This window comes from Halichondria panicea, chromosome 3, assembly GCF_963675165.1.
Source record: "Halichondria panicea chromosome 3, odHalPani1.1, whole genome shotgun sequence".
Classification (NCBI taxonomy): domain Eukaryota; kingdom Metazoa; phylum Porifera; class Demospongiae; order Suberitida; family Halichondriidae; genus Halichondria; species Halichondria panicea.
In genome coordinates this window covers 6,326,708-6,343,838 of record NC_087379.1, presented here as the reverse complement: position 1 = coordinate 6,343,838, position 17,131 = coordinate 6,326,708, and the positions used below count along the sequence as shown (strand labels likewise).

Sequence of the window (17,131 nt, the reverse complement as noted above, 5' to 3'; positions counted from 1 at the left end):
TGGCTGCAATTAGATCATTTATAAATCATATATGAAAGCATCTCATTCATGTCTACATGTACAGGTGGTGTTGCTAATGATTGTTCTGTACTACAGTAAGCGTCTGAATTAAAGCCCATGTGCTAAAAATTAATTGCATTTGCAAGACTATGTACAAAAGATTAAGGAATTTACGTGGTGACCTAATTATGGGCATGTCCAGGTGCTTGTAATATTGTGGCGTTTGAACTCAGATGTTTACGGTACTTAGCTATCCTTGTAAGTGTCTTGTTCCCCTCTAATCCTGTCTGCACTCTGACCCCGTGTGATCCCCTGTAGGCAGTAACCAGCTGTGAGAGGTGACATGAAAGAACTCCCCCAATTCATCATGCAACTTGTGAATGTTGGCACACATCAGTCAAACACACCCGAGAAACTCAGAACTGTTCCAATCATCACCTTATAGTTGTATATCGATCGTTACCACTCTTTTTAAAGCCGAGAGAGTAACCCCTGGAAACCTGTATATATATATACCTCTAAGTCACTTACACTCTCGTAGAATACCCACACTCTCGTAGAATACCCACGCACAAAGCCAGATAACAGTCAACAAAGGATGGTGTTTGATGGCTCGCTCTATATCAAACAGACTTTATGACAAATCGAAACGAGTCTACACACTAATGTCTCAGAAAGATATCGAAGCTGAGAAGAAGTCTTACTGGTCCGAGTTGGAGATACGTGGTCCGATTAAGAACCTCAGTCCAGAGCTATGGACCTTCACACATCTCACATCCCTCTTCCTAAACGACAATAACCTACAGGTGTGTGTGTGTGGGGAGGGGAGCTAGAGGGGGAGTATTTTAGGGGTTAGCTTGTTGTGAATGTGGCTTAGCTCAATTTCAGGTTGTGTGTGGGTATGCTGTGCTAATATTTACGTGGACGACCACATTGTTGATATATATTTCGCAATTTTTTCCCGCTGTTGCATCACTTTACAGCTTTACTGGAGTTAATTCCCCTAGACCTACTGTACATACATGTACACTCACACCTACACGTACACCCCCACAGGTATTTTGAGACCCACGTTTCAATTGAACACTTTTTATTTTATCATGTCTCTCTCTCTCCCTCTCCAGAGAATACCTCCTGACATAGCTAACCTGAAGTTCCTGCAGACGCTGGACCTCTCGGGGAACAAGCTACGTAGCCTACCAGCCGAGCTGGGGGACATGACACACCTCAGAGAACTCCTCCTCAACAACAACACTCTCAGAGTCCTCCCCTACGAGATTGGCAAGCTGTTCCTGTTACAGGTGAGTGCATTCAAGTGATGTAATGCCCGTGGGCTGCAGTGGTATAGGGTGGGTGGATGTGATTACCGAGTTTTGTAAGAGATCATTGGTGATATACACACTTCTGGATTCAAATTCCAGTAACTATTGAAATCCATTAGCTCTTTCATAGAGTTATAATTATGCCAAAAGCAAGCAGCAGTGGTTAAAATGCACCCCCTTCTTTCTGTGCAGATCTTGGGTCTCTCTGGTAACCCTCTCCAACCGGACATTCTCTCAATGTCAAACGAGGTGAATGGCACTTCAAAACTGATCACATTCCTCCTGGACAACCTCACTCCACCCCAACAACCACCCCCTGACAGGGAGTGGATACAACTCTCACGCAGAAACAGGCAGAGAGGTGGGTGGATTAACTAACAGTCTGATCGAATAACATTCTTTGTGGGGAGAATTTGTTCCAGCTCAATCTAGTCTCCCAGTGTTAGCCGATACTGTTCATAATATTGTAGTGATGACTAGATATAACCTGTGTGTTATCAGATCTACATGTACATGTAGAGTTTCAATTACCTCAAAGCACAGATGTGACAAATACTGTACAAAGGGTGCATTGTGTGTACCTGTGTGTTATTCTCCTCCCCTAGTGCATGTACAGTGCATGTATGTGTTGGACAAATAACATACTCTTAGACTACAATTAGATACAAATTAATCGGTTACATTTTAAATCGTCCTTGAAGTGCCAGACAATAATTGGTTCCATTTACAGCTGTGTTTGTTCTGCTTTGTGACTGCACAAGCTTCCTCACTAATGACCCCACTGCTGTACACAATTGCAGTTCCCGCCAACTTCACTGTAATGTCGTACAATGTCCTCTGTGACAAGTATGCCACCCGTCAGATGTACGGCTACTGTCCGTCATGGGCCCTGGCCTGGGAGTATCGGAAATCAGCCCTGCTCAAGGAGATTCTGGACAGCACTGCTGACATCATCGCTCTACAGGTGGGCTGAGTTCCTTGCTTGCTCTAAATTATCTATTGATAGATGCATGTAGCTGTTAGTATGTGTGCAGTTGCCCTTATGTGTGTAGAAAGTGTGTGTATGCAGTTCGCTCGTACTAGCTAGATGTGCTAGATGTGTGTGGAAGTGCACACATGTACGTAGCGTAGAATCCTCTCCCCCTCATCCCTCACAAAAACTGCAACTTTTCTCTGCAAATAAACAGTCCCATTATAATTTCATTTAAACTACCTCACTTTGTAAGAAGCGTACATGTAGCCCCTCTCTAATTAACTGTTGACATCCTGCATCCTGTACTCTACGTATCTCTGCAGGAGGTTGAAACAGACCAGTACTACTCTTTCTTCCTGCCTGAGCTGAGAGAACAGGGCTATGAGGGCATCTTCAGTCCCAAGTCCCGTGCCAGGACAATGGGAGAGAGGGACCGCAAACTAGTGGACGGCTGTGCCATATTCTGGCATAAATCAAAGTGAGTACTAATAATACAATGTAGGTACATGTTTGTGAACATTGTTTCATCGGTATTGTATGCATAGATCGAAGAATGCATAATTAGAAATCGTTAATAATGAATTTTCTGTCCATAGTAGACATTGTACTATAATTATCAAGACTACTCTTGACTATATGAATATAGCTGTATACTTTTGTCAGCTTGAAACTGCATATGTGTACATGTACGTATCAAGAAGTTATAATCGTCTTTCTCCCCCACTCAGGTTCACTCTGATTGAGAAGTACCTGATGGAATTCAACCAGCTAGCAGTGGCACACGCAGAAGGCTCTGAAGCCATGCTCAACAGGGTCATGCCCAGAGACAACATTGGGATCGCTGTACTACTGGAGATGAAGAACGTGAATGGAATCCACCTACCACCACAGCACTTTCTCGTGGCCAACGCACACATACACTGGGACCCGGAATTTGCTGATGTGAAACTGATTCAGACGATCATGCTAATGAACGAACTGGACACGATTATAATGAGAGCACAAGGCGAGAGAGGCATTGGCTACAAGTCACCATCTCCCGGAATGCCTGGGATCCCGATTGTCATGTGTGCTGATCTCAATTCTCTGCCCGACTCGAGTGTGCTACAGTATCTTATGGAGGGGAGAATCCCTATTGACCATCCTGACTTGAGGGACTATGGCTATGAGGGGTTTCTGGCTCGATTCAGTGAGTCTGTGAGACCTGGTATGCGATCGCCAGTTGGGAAACCAGAGCTCTTCCATCAGTTCAAGCTCAAGCACGCATACTATGAGAATCAGCTCCCGTATACGAACTACACGTATGAGTTCAAGGGGGTGATCGACTACGTGTTCTACAGTTCAAACTATCTCTCACCCCTGGGGCTGTTAGGACCTGTCAGTACTGAGTGGCTAGAGGCAAACAAAGTAATTGGCTGTCCAAATCCTCATTTTCCGTCAGACCACTTTCCTCTTCTCTGCGAATTTGAGATTTTGAATGCACCATAGCAGCACTCTTTATCCTCAATTTATGCCCACCTCAGCTGTAGACCACACATTTTTTTCGTAAGTGAATACAACTGCCCTCTTGTAACCATTGGAATATACATGTTCTCATTTATTTCCACTTTTCTATATCACATTTTTCATGCACAGAATGCTTTAGTTTATCTCCTACCATACCAACCACCAGTTGTTTGTTGTACAAAGCAAGATGTGTTTAATAGTACTGTAGCTGTTTTATCGTTTAAGTTTCGATGCAGGGCGTTGTATGTTGTGTAACTTACATGTACGTATGTCTCCACCGTTTTGTATAATGCACTCACTGTGGTCTATACTCTGCTTGTCATTTCATTCTGGCAGTACCTTATTGAAAATTTATTGAAACTTGATAATTGATGCTGGAACAGTAATAGTAGAAGTGTATAATTATTACTGTATAGTGGGAAAATTTCGCTACTTGGCTCCAGAGCCCTCAGTAGAAATTTTTGTGGGTTCTAATATTCGCGTTTCAATGCCAGGAAACCACACCCACCAATAGCTTTGCATGTGAAATACCGGTGCGTGGGAGTTTATACGGTATATAATTGGGAGTATAATAATAAAAAAGGACTATGTGCTTAATACCAGATTCAGGTATTACAGTGGAACCCCTCTATAACAGACACCTTTGGGGGGAACAATGTTTTGGCCTTTATACAGAGGTGGCCTTTGTTGAGAGGTTGTTTTATACACAAACTGTTCATTTGGGACCTGGGTGCCTGCAGGCCGTTATATAGCAACTGGCCTTTAATTATTCGGAGGTGGTTGTTAACAGAGGTTCCACTGTATTAATTTTGTACATCCAATTCCACTTTAATTCTCTATATAATTACATGTCATAACTATTGTTATCAGTACATCCCATAAATAATTCTTAAAACACACATATAGACATGAATGCAGCACTAATATGGATTGTATGTACACATTACTTAAACATAAAAATTAAGGGAGTGAGTATGGTACACTAAAGACACAGGGTACACAGCTCAAGAGTCAGGAGAGTGTGCTTGAGAGGGTAGTACCGAGCACCACGGCGATGACCACCAGGGAGAGGATGATGATGAATGGCAGCCACGTCTTCAGGAAACCACCAACTCTGTAAGAAGGGAGAGAGACGTTGAATTTTAGCCAGCTAAAAACGCTCAGAATAACAACTACAACTACAACTTACAATGTATGTAAAAAAATGTATGCATGTACTACAGCACTATTACAAGTGTAGACATGCACCCCCCCCTCCCCCTTCTAACTTACCCAGTGAACTTTCCCTTGAACACCATGAGGAATCCTAGTTTGTACATGTTCCAACGAGACGATCCTTCATACCTCATCAGGTTGAGTGCACGGGCAACGTGGGAGTGACAATTATCACAACACAAGTTATGCTGGAGGGAGAGTATATACTCAAGGCACTTACTGTAACGCTATCAAAATGCATTTTTTTAGTTATGAAATTGAACATGTAACTCAGTATAATTCTTTAAAGCTTTGAAAACAGGCCCATTTCAGGCAATCTAATGCATGAACATTATTTTATAAAAGAGACCACTGATCTACGTACACGAGGGCTGCATACAGTACTTAAAACTGAGAGGGGGTTACGTTCTATGGTGGAAGTACTATTACCACAATTATAAAACTAAAAAAGTGTATGGCTCACCATTTTGTTGCCGTACTCCTCAGAGGCTTGGTGAACAGCACTGTCCCAGGCTGCAGCTTCTGCCTTGGAGGGTGACAGTCGCCAGTACCTGCGGAACACAACTAGCAAATAATTATGATATCTACATGCACATTGCCTGATTTGTATCTATCAGTTTAAAATGTTGAATGCCTCGGGCTCAAATTTACCCATTTCATATGTGGTACTAGCCTCGATCCCAGGCCGCACTTCCCACTTCACTTAGGGAAGTGGGCCTGGTATCGACTGCTTGCGCATACGCTAATATCCCCCCGGTATCTGAGGGCTTTGGATAACATCGTATATGCTCAGTAAAACTACGACATCACAACGAACGGAAGTGGATTGAAGGAAGTAGATAGAAAGTTCAATTGAAGGTTTCTAGCCCATCGGATAGCATTCTCTGATAGCTACCCTTAGCCTGCTATGTTAACAAAAGACTCACAGCCTGCAACAGTGTGGATGACAATCGTCTGAACGGAGTGAAAGCTGACAAGAGCCTATATGGACAGGCCACGCCCATTTAACATTAACTTGGTGAAAGTCTACTGTACTACTGCTACTGCAGAAGAAAATAGCTGTACAACAAACCTACACAGCTCTGTCTCTAGCTAGCTAGCTATATAGCTCTGTGTATGACTTTTAGGATATGAATTCTGTATTATAGGAAATTTTACGAGGAAAAATATCCAATAATTTTGTGCATGCGCAAGCAGTCGATAGCAGGCCTTCTTTTCTATGAAGGCCGGTGAAGGAGGCTAATGTGGTAAAGACTGTACACATGACCATAACTTACATTGTTGGGTTCCCGAAAGCCATGTTGTCTTCCTGCAAGGTAAGAAAACAAAAATTTAGCAACTGCAGAAGTAAACAAACAGCAGAGCAAGGACATGTGTACATGTTTAACACTGTGGAGGCAAGCAAGCCATGAAGGAAGGGCTCTTTCCTTCACAGAAACGCAGTGCAAGCCCCAGTATGATCTCCCATCACCACCAACACAACCAACCATAGGTTGACCGTGGGAAATTGGGGCAGATGGTAGTAGTTATAGGTGTATGTAAAGATGTACATATGTACGTGTGTGTGTTTGTGTATGTAAAGATGTACATATGTGCGTGTATGGGTAAGTGTGTTTGTGTATGTGCTTACAGAGACATAGTATGGGCCAGCAAAGTCTCGAATCACACCGGCACTGGTGCATATCCCCATGTGACCGATAAAAGGGAAAATCCATCTGAAAATGTGTGTGCATGTTGGATATAAGAGTTTTAATGTACACATTTATATGGTGCTATATGGGCAAAATGTCCAAGTGTCGCATATTTAGAGGGTCACCTTAAATAGAGGCTTGCGAGTCTAGTTTTACGGTACGTGGTAGGCCTATTGAACTTTTTCTTGTGTAGACACATTTGTGGCTGGCTATTATTAAAAGTAGACATGTGTATACTCACGAGAGGAGAGGCAGAGGTGTCCATACAATACAGTAGGGGTATCTTTGACGAGAGAACTCGACAATTGGTTCAGAATCCACTTTATCCATCTTTTTCTTGTACATCTTTGTTAGGAATGACGTCATGCGGTGATAGTGGACACTAAGGCTAGCCGCGTTCTTTTAACGAGGTTTCTCCATGTGGAATGCTCAAACCTCAAAATTTCAAACAAAGGTTTTTGTTTATCAAACCTCAAAACAGATATCTGTGGAAACATAATGGATGAAAGTGTTCCTGCACCAAGCACACTGATTAAGGATGGTTGGATAATTGAGTGCAGTGACTACCACGTTGGCTGCAGCCAAACCTTCAGGATTGATGAGCTCTTGTATCATGAGAAGTCGGAATTTCAAGATATTGTTGTCATCAAAAAGTAAGTTCAGTTATTGCCACCCACAATGCACCCACTATGATAATACATGATTAGCAGCCTGCCCCCTGCATGAAAGGTTGTTGTGTGATTTTCGCCCATTTCGCCCACAATTAGTAGGTGTCCCGACCTTCTGTTAGGACAGGAGGTCTGGTTGCAACATTTATTCTGCATTTTATGTAACACTGCTATAAATATTATTGTTCTCAAGTGGGTGTTAACCGACTTCATGACTTGGCTAAACCACAGCACTCTGTGGTTTTAACTTCAAACGGAAGTGTAACAACCATGTGAAAAATGCTGCAATCTGATAGGGCGCCACTATAGTGGCGGCAGAACAAATTTAAGATAATAAGCTTGCAACCCGACCTCTCGTCCTAACGGAGTCGGGCTACGCCCAACTACACAATAATGTGAGTTTGTATATACTTGTATGTCTTCATTGAAAAAAAATCGGTGTGAAATTATGGGCTACTATATACTGTAGGTAAAACGTCCTGCTTATGATAAGTTGTGTGTGTACTCCCTTCAGTGAGTTGTTTGGCACAATGTTGTTCCTGGATGGAGCCATACAGCTCTCTGAGAGAGACGAGTGTGCCTACCATGAGAGCATTGTGCACTTACCACTCCTCAGTCATCCTAACCCTAAATCAGTGAGTCCCTCCACTCTCTGAACCATACTACTCAACACGTTTTGTAGGTGTTGGTAGTTGGTGGTGGTGATGGTGGGGTGCTGAGAGAAGTAGCAAAGCACTCTACAGTAGAGGAAATTCATCTCTGTGAAATTGATGAGGTAAGAATGAATAATTATGCCTCGGTGCGCATGCACAAGCGAGGTATACGGTAGTGTGTGTGTGTGTGTGTGTGTGTAGACCGCTACAGCTGCTCAAGGATGAATCAAGTGCAAGTAAGAGTTTCTATAGGCTTCTAGTCATGTTTACTTGGATTTTAATTCGTGGATTTGCAAAATAATGCTTCGTTCTCGAGTTATGCCTAGTTTTGCTTACTTGGAATGCCATTGCAGCCTTTTCAGAAGAGTCCGTAGCAAAACTTGTTCACCAAGTGTTACTACTCTACTTAATAGTTAGCTCTGCACTAGAACGCTAGCTATTGGTAGCTGCAAGAGTGAGCAGAGAGCTGCAAGGCTCTGCTGACTTGCAGCCATTAATTTTAGACTTGAACTTTTGGCATCGATCGTTTTTAACAACAATCATGGTTGATCATTACCCACTATTCGGTTGATTGCATGCAGCAAAATTAAAGATGTTCATCATGCTAGTTATAATCAATGTGTGTATAAAAGCTAGCTATTAGTAGTTTTATGTTATGTAGCTTTGGCACCTCCACCGAGGCATGCACCCGCGGTGCTTTCAGTACCTAAAACAAATTTGCTTGCTTTGTACTTTCCATTCCAGAAAGTGATTGAAGTATCTAAGAAATACCTACCAATGACAGCTGTAGGATTCTCTGATCCCAGAGTCAAAGTGCACATTCAAGATGGGAATGTGTTTTTGGAAGATAACAAGGGCAAGTTCGATGTGATCATCACCGACTCTTCAGACTCCTCTGGTGAGCCTTTGAATTATTTCTGCACTTCTTAGTCAGTATGTGTGCAACTGAGGCTTCTACTTGTCTTCCATGCATGCATTAAAACACAAATCAACTTCACTCGTTAGTTATAGCCTTGTTCTAGGTCTGGCTTCTGTCCTATTTGAGAAACCGTACCACCAGAAGATGAAGGAAGCCTTGAAACCAGGAGGCATTATATGCAGTCAAGGTACGTTTTTGTGATAATGTTAAGTATAGCAACCTATTGCCCTTTAGCTGATGAAGTATCGTGGACTGAGCAACAAGGTCGTTTTAGTCCTCCATGCATCACCAAGTTGTTGGAAGTTTGCAGGACTCTGTTTCCAGTTACTGCTACTGCTACGTCCAATGTTCCAACCTTTCCTTGTGGACTGTGTACCTTTGTAATGGCCAGTACCAACAAGGTAAAACACTGCTCCTTCATGCCATACTCTGTCCCCAATTGTTATTAGCTGGGCAAGCTGTTCTAGATGTTTCTCTAGACCACTCTACTGAAGAAAATATGGAATTGAGGTAGACCATTTCCTCAGCAGGCCCCTCCCCTCTCCTTTGCCGAACCTGATAACCCATATTATTTGTGTATTGTTTTTTATGCAGGACACAGTGTTTGAGAGACCTCTGAGGAAACTGACTGAACGGGAGGCTGAAGACATGAACCTCCAGTACTATGACAGCGAGCTGCATGCAGGAGCATTTGTGCATCCACGATTTGCCCGGAAGGTAGATTATCACTATAATATATAAATATGTCGATTGACCTAGTTATTGCTCTCTACAGATGTTTGGTGCACAGTCTTAGCAAGAACGTAGATACCCTATATTTTGGCTTAGCCAGTCTCGTCAACTTAAATAAAAAGAACCCTTCTCTTATATTATTTTTTGTGTATATCCATTCTGTTAGTGTAGAGCAATTTTGCAATGATTACAGGCAACTTTGGCAGTGGGAGTGGCTAGCTGTGGATGGAGTGGGCAGTGGGTGCACGAGACTGACTAGCTACCACGTGGCATTATTTTATCAAAGAAGCTGAGAGATCACTGTGTCTGGTTATTGGAGGAGTTTTGGCATTCAGACTGGCTAGGCTGTGAAAGAAGTGATTCATCATACTGGTCTTTCAGATGGCTTGTCGTATATCCTAGCTCACAACAGCCTTACCTACCTGCACATTTCCTGCCCTAGCTTGTGCTGCAGTTGGTGTTTGTGTTAACAGGGAAACGTTCATTTGGTAGTTGGTAGTGCCAATGGTATTTTTCGCGAAAAATAAGAAGCGGCACTTTTGAAGGAGATAAAAGAGGAAATCTTTTTTCTAATACCTTCAGGGTTTCCACGGTTATAATGCAGGGTGCTGAATGGTAGCAAAACGCTGAACACCTAACATTTGAGGAAATATGAAATTGATGAGGTGAGTACTATACTGCACTGACGACTAGAACATTGGTTGTTAATTATAATTATTTTGCATGGAACATAAGGCCACTGTTAGTTGCATACTTGTTTCAGACGAGAATTAGCTTGGCTCTAATGAGGGAGGGAGTACTTATTTAATACTCTTTATTTTGATAAGGATATGACAAATAGAATATTCTATTTCAGCACATGTAGAATGCAGTGTCAGCAAAAAAAAGACCGTCCCTCAAATGGCTGACATAAGCAATAATGACTTATTTAGGAGCTCGGCCGTATAGGCAGTGAGCAAAAACTGAGGAGGGAGGTTGATCTGAAAGAAGTATGCAACTAACAGTGGCCTAACTATTGAAGTTGATATACTAACCTGTTGTATAACTAACTGTTGGTGGACTATACTATGCTATTGCACTCTGAGTGTGTAACAACTGTCTCTGTTTTGTGGGTCAGATTGTAGTAGGGATGAGTGCTAGAAAAACCTGCTGAGCTAACTGCTGTGTCCGTGATCACATTTCATTGACTCAATTTTAGTTTAGCCGTACACTGATTTGCCCTAAATGTGTTTTGTTATCAGGGAAACATCCTTTCTCAGATTGGTGATGATAGAGTCTTGAGAGAAGTGGCAAAGCACTCCACAGTCAAGGGAATTCACCTCCGTGAGATTAATGAGGTGAGTATAAAGTTGTTGCTAAACATAAAATCTGGGTAGGTGTGGTTGAGCTACCGGCTATTGCACTCTGAGTGTGTAACAACTGGCTCTGTTTTGTGGGTCAGATTGTAGTAGGGATGAGTGCTAGAGAAACCTGCTGAGCTAACTGCTGTGTCCGTGATCACATTTCATTGACTCAATTTTAGTTCAGCCGTACATTAATTTGCCTTAACTGCTGGGATAACAGGGAACATCCTTTCTCAGATTGGATTGGTGATGGTAGAGTCCTGAGAGAAGTGGCAAAGCACTCCACAGTCGAGGAAATTCACCTCCGTGAGATTAACGAGGTGAGTATAATTTTGAAACGTATTATAAAATCTGAGCTATCGGCTATTGCACTCTGAGTGTGTAACAACTGGCTCTGTTTTGTGGGTCAGATTGTAGTAGGGATGAGTGCTAGAGAAACCTGCTGAGCTAACTACTGTGTCCGTGATCACATTTCATTGATTTGATTTTAGTTCAGCCGTACATTAATTTGCCCAAAGGTTTAACATAGACTGCAAAACGGTGTAGACTTACTGTTAAATAACCCCAGTAAGAAATATATTTTACAACTTTCAGGTCAAAGTTCACATCTGGGACGGTACCAGTTTCTCAACATCCACAAATACCATTTTTTGGCTGAACAATTGTCAAGAAGGTAAATTGTTAAGTTATGTAACAGTGTTGTAAATATGCTTCCTTTGTGCAGGCACTGGAAGTCAAACGCAAGATTGCTGACTTGAACGTTCTTTATCGTGCTAAACTCTTCAATGTATGCAATGTTGATATCAACACTAATAGTATAGTCTAGTAATGTATTGAAAACTTGTCACGAATTTTAAATATCAACCCCAGTCAAAATTTAGTGTGTGAAAAGTGTGAAAAATTTAGTGTGTGAGTGGGCGGTTGTAAGGTGCATGCTCAAAATAAGGGGGAGTGGCTGATGTAGCTGGCCACGTGGAGTTCGAGTGTCTTGCAAGAAGTTTTGAAGATGGACAAGCTAAGAGATGGCTGGTTCTCGGAGGAGTGTGATATGTGGCCAGGGCAAAAGTTCAGCCTGGCTGTGAAAGAAGTGATTCATCATGAGAAATCTAAGTACCAAGACATACTGATCTTTCAGAGGTGTATTAAAATAATTATTATGCCCTGTTTTCTTCCTAGCTATCTAGCAACCTAGCTCTTTACAGTGTATTGGTGCATGCAGTGAAACGTATGGGAGAGTGCTGGTGTTGGACGGTATCATACAGTGCACTGAGAGGGACGAGTTCTCCTATCAGGAACCCATTGCACACATCCCGCTATTCTCACATCCAAATCCAAAGAAAGTAAGTTTCTCTGCTTGATCAAACAGTATAATTATAGTATATTATTTTTAAGCAATCTGGTGACATTTTGATACGTATAAACTGCACATTTCCCCCAATATTGTTGCACAAAGTGCAAATATTAGTACTGTGCTATGTACTCACTGTTACACTATTGGTATTGGTATTGTAGAAGTAAAAATGTTTTGATGGCAGGGGAAACTTTCATTTCTGCAGGTGTTGGTAGTTGGTGGTGGTGATGGTGGGGTACTGAGAGAGGTGGCAAAGCATTCTACAGTCGAGGAAATTCATCTCTGTGAAATTGATGAGGCGAGTATAAATTTTGGTCGTTTCTCTGTGGAGCATAATTTAGAATACCTGAAATCTAGTAGGTGTGGTTAAGCTACCGGCTATTGCACTCTGAGTGTGTAACAACTGTCTCTGTTTTGTGGGTCAGATTGTAGTAGGGATGAGTGCTAGAGAAACCTGCTGAGCTAACTGCTGTGTCCGTGATCACATTTCATTGACTTAATTTTAGTTCTGCCGTACATAAATTAATTTTTTTTACAGCTGTTAGGTTGATTCAAAAATAAGTTGTCCCTAGCTGTGTTTGTTTCTTATTTCTCACAGTGTGTAATTGAACTCAGTAAGAAGTATCTACCACAACTATCAGTCGGATTTTCCAACCCGAAGGTCAAAGTTCATATGCAGGACGGTAACGTGTTTCTTAACAACCATAAAGATCAGTTTGATGTGATCATTACTGATTCCTCCGATCCGATTGGTCCAGCCAAATGTTTGTTTGAGCGGCCCTACTATGAGAAAATCGAGGGTGCTCTTAAGGCCGATGGAATCATGTGTGCCCAAGGTTGATACCGTATAGCTTGTTATTTTCAGGGCACTACATTTTGCGGTCTTCAAGGATTGCATAACCTCGAGCTTCAAAAATGTAGTGCCTCAAAAATTGGCATGTGGTCATTTGAACCTCTATCCTCGAGAATATTCATCTGCAAATGTTTAGTTTGAGCAATCTTCGAAAATGCAGTGCTGCCTCGAAAATAACTTACTGTACGGTAGCTTTTATACAGTATATGTACAATCACAGCTTAGTTGAGCCTCTGAATGCTGGTATACTTTTATAAAGTATGCTGTTACTGTGTTCTTAGTGTAGAAGCTGTCCTTATTAAGCGTACAAACAGTGCCTGAAAGTGTTTCCATTGTGTCAGAAGTGCATACATTCCTGATTGTGTATACTGATTATAGTGAGGATTTGATGATAATTTATAGGACATTGTGTGTGAAACCTGTGAAATGTGCAGGTCAATGTCTGTGGCTGGACCTGGATGTCTTACAAGAGGTTGTCCTAGTGACCAAGAGCATCTTCCCAGTGGTGGCGTATGCTCAGTCCTCAGTACCAACCTACCCCACAGGGACTATAGGCTATCTCCTTGCCAGCAAAAACAAGGTATTTTGTTACACTAGAGGGAGTTATAGGACTTCACCTCCACCTCAAAGTCTTTTTAGCCGTCTTAAATGTTTGTCAGCAAAACAGCATATGTGACATTTGCCTCAATATCATAGTCCACACTTATTGTCATAGTATATAAATCCTCTTTTCCCTCCTAACCAAAATTCTATCTCTATTTTCCCCATGATTATATACATGCAGGACACAGTGTTTGAGAGGCCTCTGAGGACACTGACTGAACAGGAGGCTGAAGACATGAACCTCCAGTACTATGACAGTAGTGTACACGTGGCTTCATTTGAACTGCCAAGATTTGCCAGAAAAGTAATTGTTCAAGTTTATAATTATGTAACGATGTTAATTGAGATGCTTCCTTTTTACAGGCACTGGGAATCAGGGGAATCAGACACAAGTGCTGACATTATTAATTTAGGAGTGAACAGTGAACCTTTCTTTATTTAATCTGTTTTCCCCATGCAATCATGTTTTCAATATTCATTGACAAAAAGTATCACTTATACACCTCTATGCAATATTATAGTAGATGACACACACAGTAATAAGATATATTGAAAATTAAAACAGGTTTGGTTTTTATTTGGGTCTACATTGTATATATAAAGCACACTTGGCAACACAAATAATAGCTTATTAGCAGCAGTACATACGTTAACTAAGATCAGTCCGTTCCCTAACATCAATTTTACTTGCTTTGAGTGACTGCCACCACAATAATGACTGCAGGGGGGAAAGCAACGATTATAATTATCATGACAACTGATTTATGGAAGCAAGGATACGATAGAGTCAAAACAAGATGCTATGCTGGAGTAACTTTAGACTATACTATTAACTATTATACATGTAACATGTAGTACTGAACTAAGTGGGAGCCTAATTAAATTTGTTGTATATACACCACATGTGCAGTGCTGTGACATCAGTCAGGAGGAGGTCCGACATGCGTGCACAAGTTCAGTGCATTGTGGCCTGGATGTTATCACGTGACCTAATGACATCAATGCACTGAACTTGTAGTGATTCGTGCACGCATGTCGGACCTCCTCTGGTCATCAGTCATTACAGAGGTGAGCTAGCTTTATATATGTACACAGACTCACTGATAATAACAGCCAGGATGACCAACAGTATTACGATGAGGATAATCCACAGTTTCACGTTCTGCCACCACAGCTTACGCCTCAGCCTAGTGGCAGTGCGCTGGAACATGTCAGCATTCTGGTTAAGATACTCTGCAAGGATGGTGTGTGTTGGGGGGGGGTATGGATAGTGAATGTGTAGGTCAGTGTTTCTCCCAGAGACAAATTAAAAGCAAGAGGTTGTTTTTTTTAATATGGGAGCATAAGCAGAGCCGGCCAGGGGGTGGGTACGAGAGGGGGATATTCTCCCTCCCGCCACGCCATAGGCAAGCTTAGAAATTGTATATACCATTGACATTATTGAGCTGTACCTATGTGAAGGGGGGGTGAGTAGAGTATGTAGGTATGGTTATAAGCGTTATAGGCTATCAGGATCATGTTCTTTTCTGTGCAAATAATTAAAAATGGCCACACACGTACTTTTTCTTTTTTCTGGTAAAGGGTGGCGCATTACCCTGCTTTGCGAAGGTCGAAGGTGCACTGTACATGTACAGTATAATCGTCAATCAATCAGTAAACACTTTCTGTGACTATTCCCCTTTCAGAAAATTGATTTGCTCAGAGCATAGGTATGGAAAAGAATGAAGGAACTATTGGTTATAATGCTTCTTAGGAATGTCTGGAGCACACCCATGTGTTGGGATCAATTAATCATTGTGTACATGTACGTGTGTATTGACCCTCTACTATCACATTTGTACTGTGTATTGTTCACCTGCTCTCTCTCCGAGGTCCTCTAACTTGTCTCCTCTCTGTGTGACCTTCTCGATGTTATGTACCATCACACCTTTCACCTGCACAGTGTTAGTAGTTCACATGTAAGCTCGCAAGCAAACTTGACCACATCAAAAGCATTCCCACGTAATTTCCCAACAATACAACAACACAATCGCAACTAAGAGTACAATCGCAAGTTCAGCAAAGTTTGACTACATGCTCCTTCATACAACTACACATACAGCTGCCAAATGTACACACGGAATGCCAACTCTTAGCTGTCAAATACACAGAGTACAACATAAGGGCATATACAGCCTGACCTCTGTACTGAACCTTCTTTACCCATAGAATACACAAGACCCAGTACACAAGTCAGTAGTGACTGAGTGTTTACACAAATTGGCTAGCACAGGAAGAAGCTGCACACACAGAGATCAGCTGCGCTTGTACAGTGACATATCAGATCACAAATACACGTGCAATCTAAATATAGAACTATACAGCTGATGAAACTGAACACATGAGATAACTAGACACTATTAATGTGTATACTCTAGACGATACTAAAATTATACGCCAACTAGAAAGTAGAATTCATCAGGTATTAGGTCAAGACTCAGAAAGGCTCAGTTATGATGTACACAGTGCAACACTAACTACATCTCTCCAGTATGCACATGAAGTACCCATAACCCACACAAAGGCACACGCAGTTCACACCCGCACTACTACCCGGACCCGGACCAACCACACACCTCATCTACTTGTCCTCTGAGATGATTGATTCGAGACGACTCGCCGGTGGACTCGTACGACCTGAGGGCAAACACAACACAGTGAATTATTTACTGCACACTGACACTACACTGTATTCTTTAGCTACTCACACACACACACACCCCCAGCTAGCTAGCCACATTCACATATAAATACAGCACTTACATTTTGGAGGATATTTTAGCTTTTTAGTTGGTAATACAACAGTAGGTCACTGCAAGCTCTGTTATAGAAGCCTCAGGTTGACTAGATAAGCATAAAGGAGCTATACAAATTAATACTTTCAGTGTATTTCTCGAATTTCTCTGTGTTGATTAATTAATATGACGTAACTCACGTGCATACTAGCCCCTCCCCCTCTGGCCCCTCCTCAGACACAAATCACTACAAGTTCAAAACAGGCACGCACAATTATTATTCGCTTCATAGCTACTGTGCAGTGGCCTGTGGAATGGTGTGGTCAGATAGCTACACCAACACAGAAATTCTTACTGGGTTTTCCAGTTACTAATGTTTGGCCTATATAATAAATCTAAGGTCAGGTATAGAGCATAGACTCTGGAATTATTACACAGTAATAATTATGGCAATGAAGTTACAATTTCTGGTTTTGGCTGCAATAACTGCAGCAGTGTGCTGTGGTAAGGACCCCAACTCAATTGGAG

At 41.8% G+C, this 17,131-nt stretch overlaps 5 protein-coding genes across 12 annotated transcripts in view; 3 read left to right on the top strand and 2 right to left on the bottom strand.

The window, feature by feature from the left end:
• The window catches only part of LOC135333898 (CCR4-NOT transcription complex subunit 6-like), a 4,708-nt gene extending 539 nt beyond the window's left edge, over positions 1 to 4,169 (top strand). The window contains exons 2-7 of the mRNA XM_064528924.1: positions 319 to 806; positions 1,125 to 1,301; positions 1,515 to 1,683; positions 2,123 to 2,286; positions 2,619 to 2,773; positions 3,024 to 4,169. Of these exons, the coding sequence (XP_064384994.1) occupies positions 609 to 806; positions 1,125 to 1,301; positions 1,515 to 1,683; positions 2,123 to 2,286; positions 2,619 to 2,773; positions 3,024 to 3,783 (1,623 nt within the window). The 5' untranslated portion in view covers positions 319 to 608 and the 3' untranslated portion in view covers positions 3,784 to 4,169. The remainder of the gene's footprint in view (positions 1 to 318; positions 807 to 1,124; positions 1,302 to 1,514; positions 1,684 to 2,122; positions 2,287 to 2,618; positions 2,774 to 3,023) is intronic.
• Positions 4,170 to 4,673: 504 nt separating this feature from the next.
• On the bottom strand, positions 4,674 to 7,107 carry LOC135333923 (transmembrane protein 222-like). The gene is made up of 6 exons (XM_064528953.1): positions 6,949 to 7,107; positions 6,647 to 6,731; positions 6,294 to 6,325; positions 5,480 to 5,567; positions 5,074 to 5,204; positions 4,674 to 4,915 (listed from the first exon to the last, which is right to left on the bottom strand). Exons 1-6 carry the CDS (start codon positions 7,071 to 7,073, stop codon positions 4,813 to 4,815), a joined length of 564 nt encoding a protein of 187 aa, XP_064385023.1. The 5' UTR covers positions 7,074 to 7,107; the 3' UTR covers positions 4,674 to 4,812.
• Positions 7,108 to 7,109: 2 nt separating this feature from the next.
• On the top strand, positions 7,110 to 11,902 carry LOC135333909 (uncharacterized). Of its 8 annotated transcripts, XR_010394127.1 has the most exons (13): positions 7,218 to 7,360; positions 7,607 to 7,770; positions 7,890 to 8,010; positions 8,058 to 8,150; positions 8,773 to 8,926; positions 9,051 to 9,134; positions 9,182 to 9,348; positions 9,542 to 9,664; positions 9,873 to 10,344; positions 10,536 to 11,016; positions 11,260 to 11,342; positions 11,617 to 11,695; positions 11,747 to 11,902. XR_010394127.1 is itself a non-coding variant. In XM_064528934.1 (8 exons), the coding sequence occupies exons 1-8, from the start codon at positions 7,206 to 7,208 to the stop codon at positions 9,741 to 9,743; spliced, it is 918 nt and encodes a 305-aa protein (XP_064385004.1). In that variant the 5' UTR covers positions 7,111 to 7,205; the 3' UTR covers positions 9,744 to 9,866. The 8 variants fall into 8 exon arrangements, 2 of the variants coding, with proteins under 2 accessions (XP_064385004.1, XP_064385005.1); XR_010394124.1 differs by lacking the exon at positions 7,607 to 7,770 and having other exon boundaries at positions 7,110 to 7,360; positions 10,939 to 11,016; XR_010394123.1 differs by lacking the exon at positions 7,607 to 7,770 and having other exon boundaries at positions 7,110 to 7,360.
• A 79-nt stretch (positions 11,903 to 11,981) lies between these two features.
• On the top strand, positions 11,982 to 14,337 carry LOC135333910 (spermidine synthase-like). The gene is made up of 7 exons (XM_064528936.1): positions 11,982 to 12,159; positions 12,242 to 12,362; positions 12,579 to 12,671; positions 12,972 to 13,209; positions 13,661 to 13,806; positions 14,011 to 14,133; positions 14,193 to 14,337. The coding sequence occupies exons 1-7, from the start codon at positions 12,029 to 12,031 to the stop codon at positions 14,226 to 14,228; spliced, it is 888 nt and encodes a 295-aa protein (XP_064385006.1). The 5' UTR covers positions 11,982 to 12,028; the 3' UTR covers positions 14,229 to 14,337.
• Positions 14,304 to 16,796, bottom strand: LOC135333928 (vesicle-associated membrane protein 3-like). Its single transcript, XM_064528956.1, has 5 exons — positions 16,632 to 16,796; positions 16,445 to 16,505; positions 15,685 to 15,763; positions 14,931 to 15,062; positions 14,304 to 14,547 (listed from the first exon to the last, which is right to left on the bottom strand). Coding segments are annotated over exons 1-5 (309 nt in total). The 5' UTR covers positions 16,634 to 16,796; the 3' UTR covers positions 14,304 to 14,512.
• Between the last annotated feature and the right edge of the window lie 335 nt (positions 16,797 to 17,131).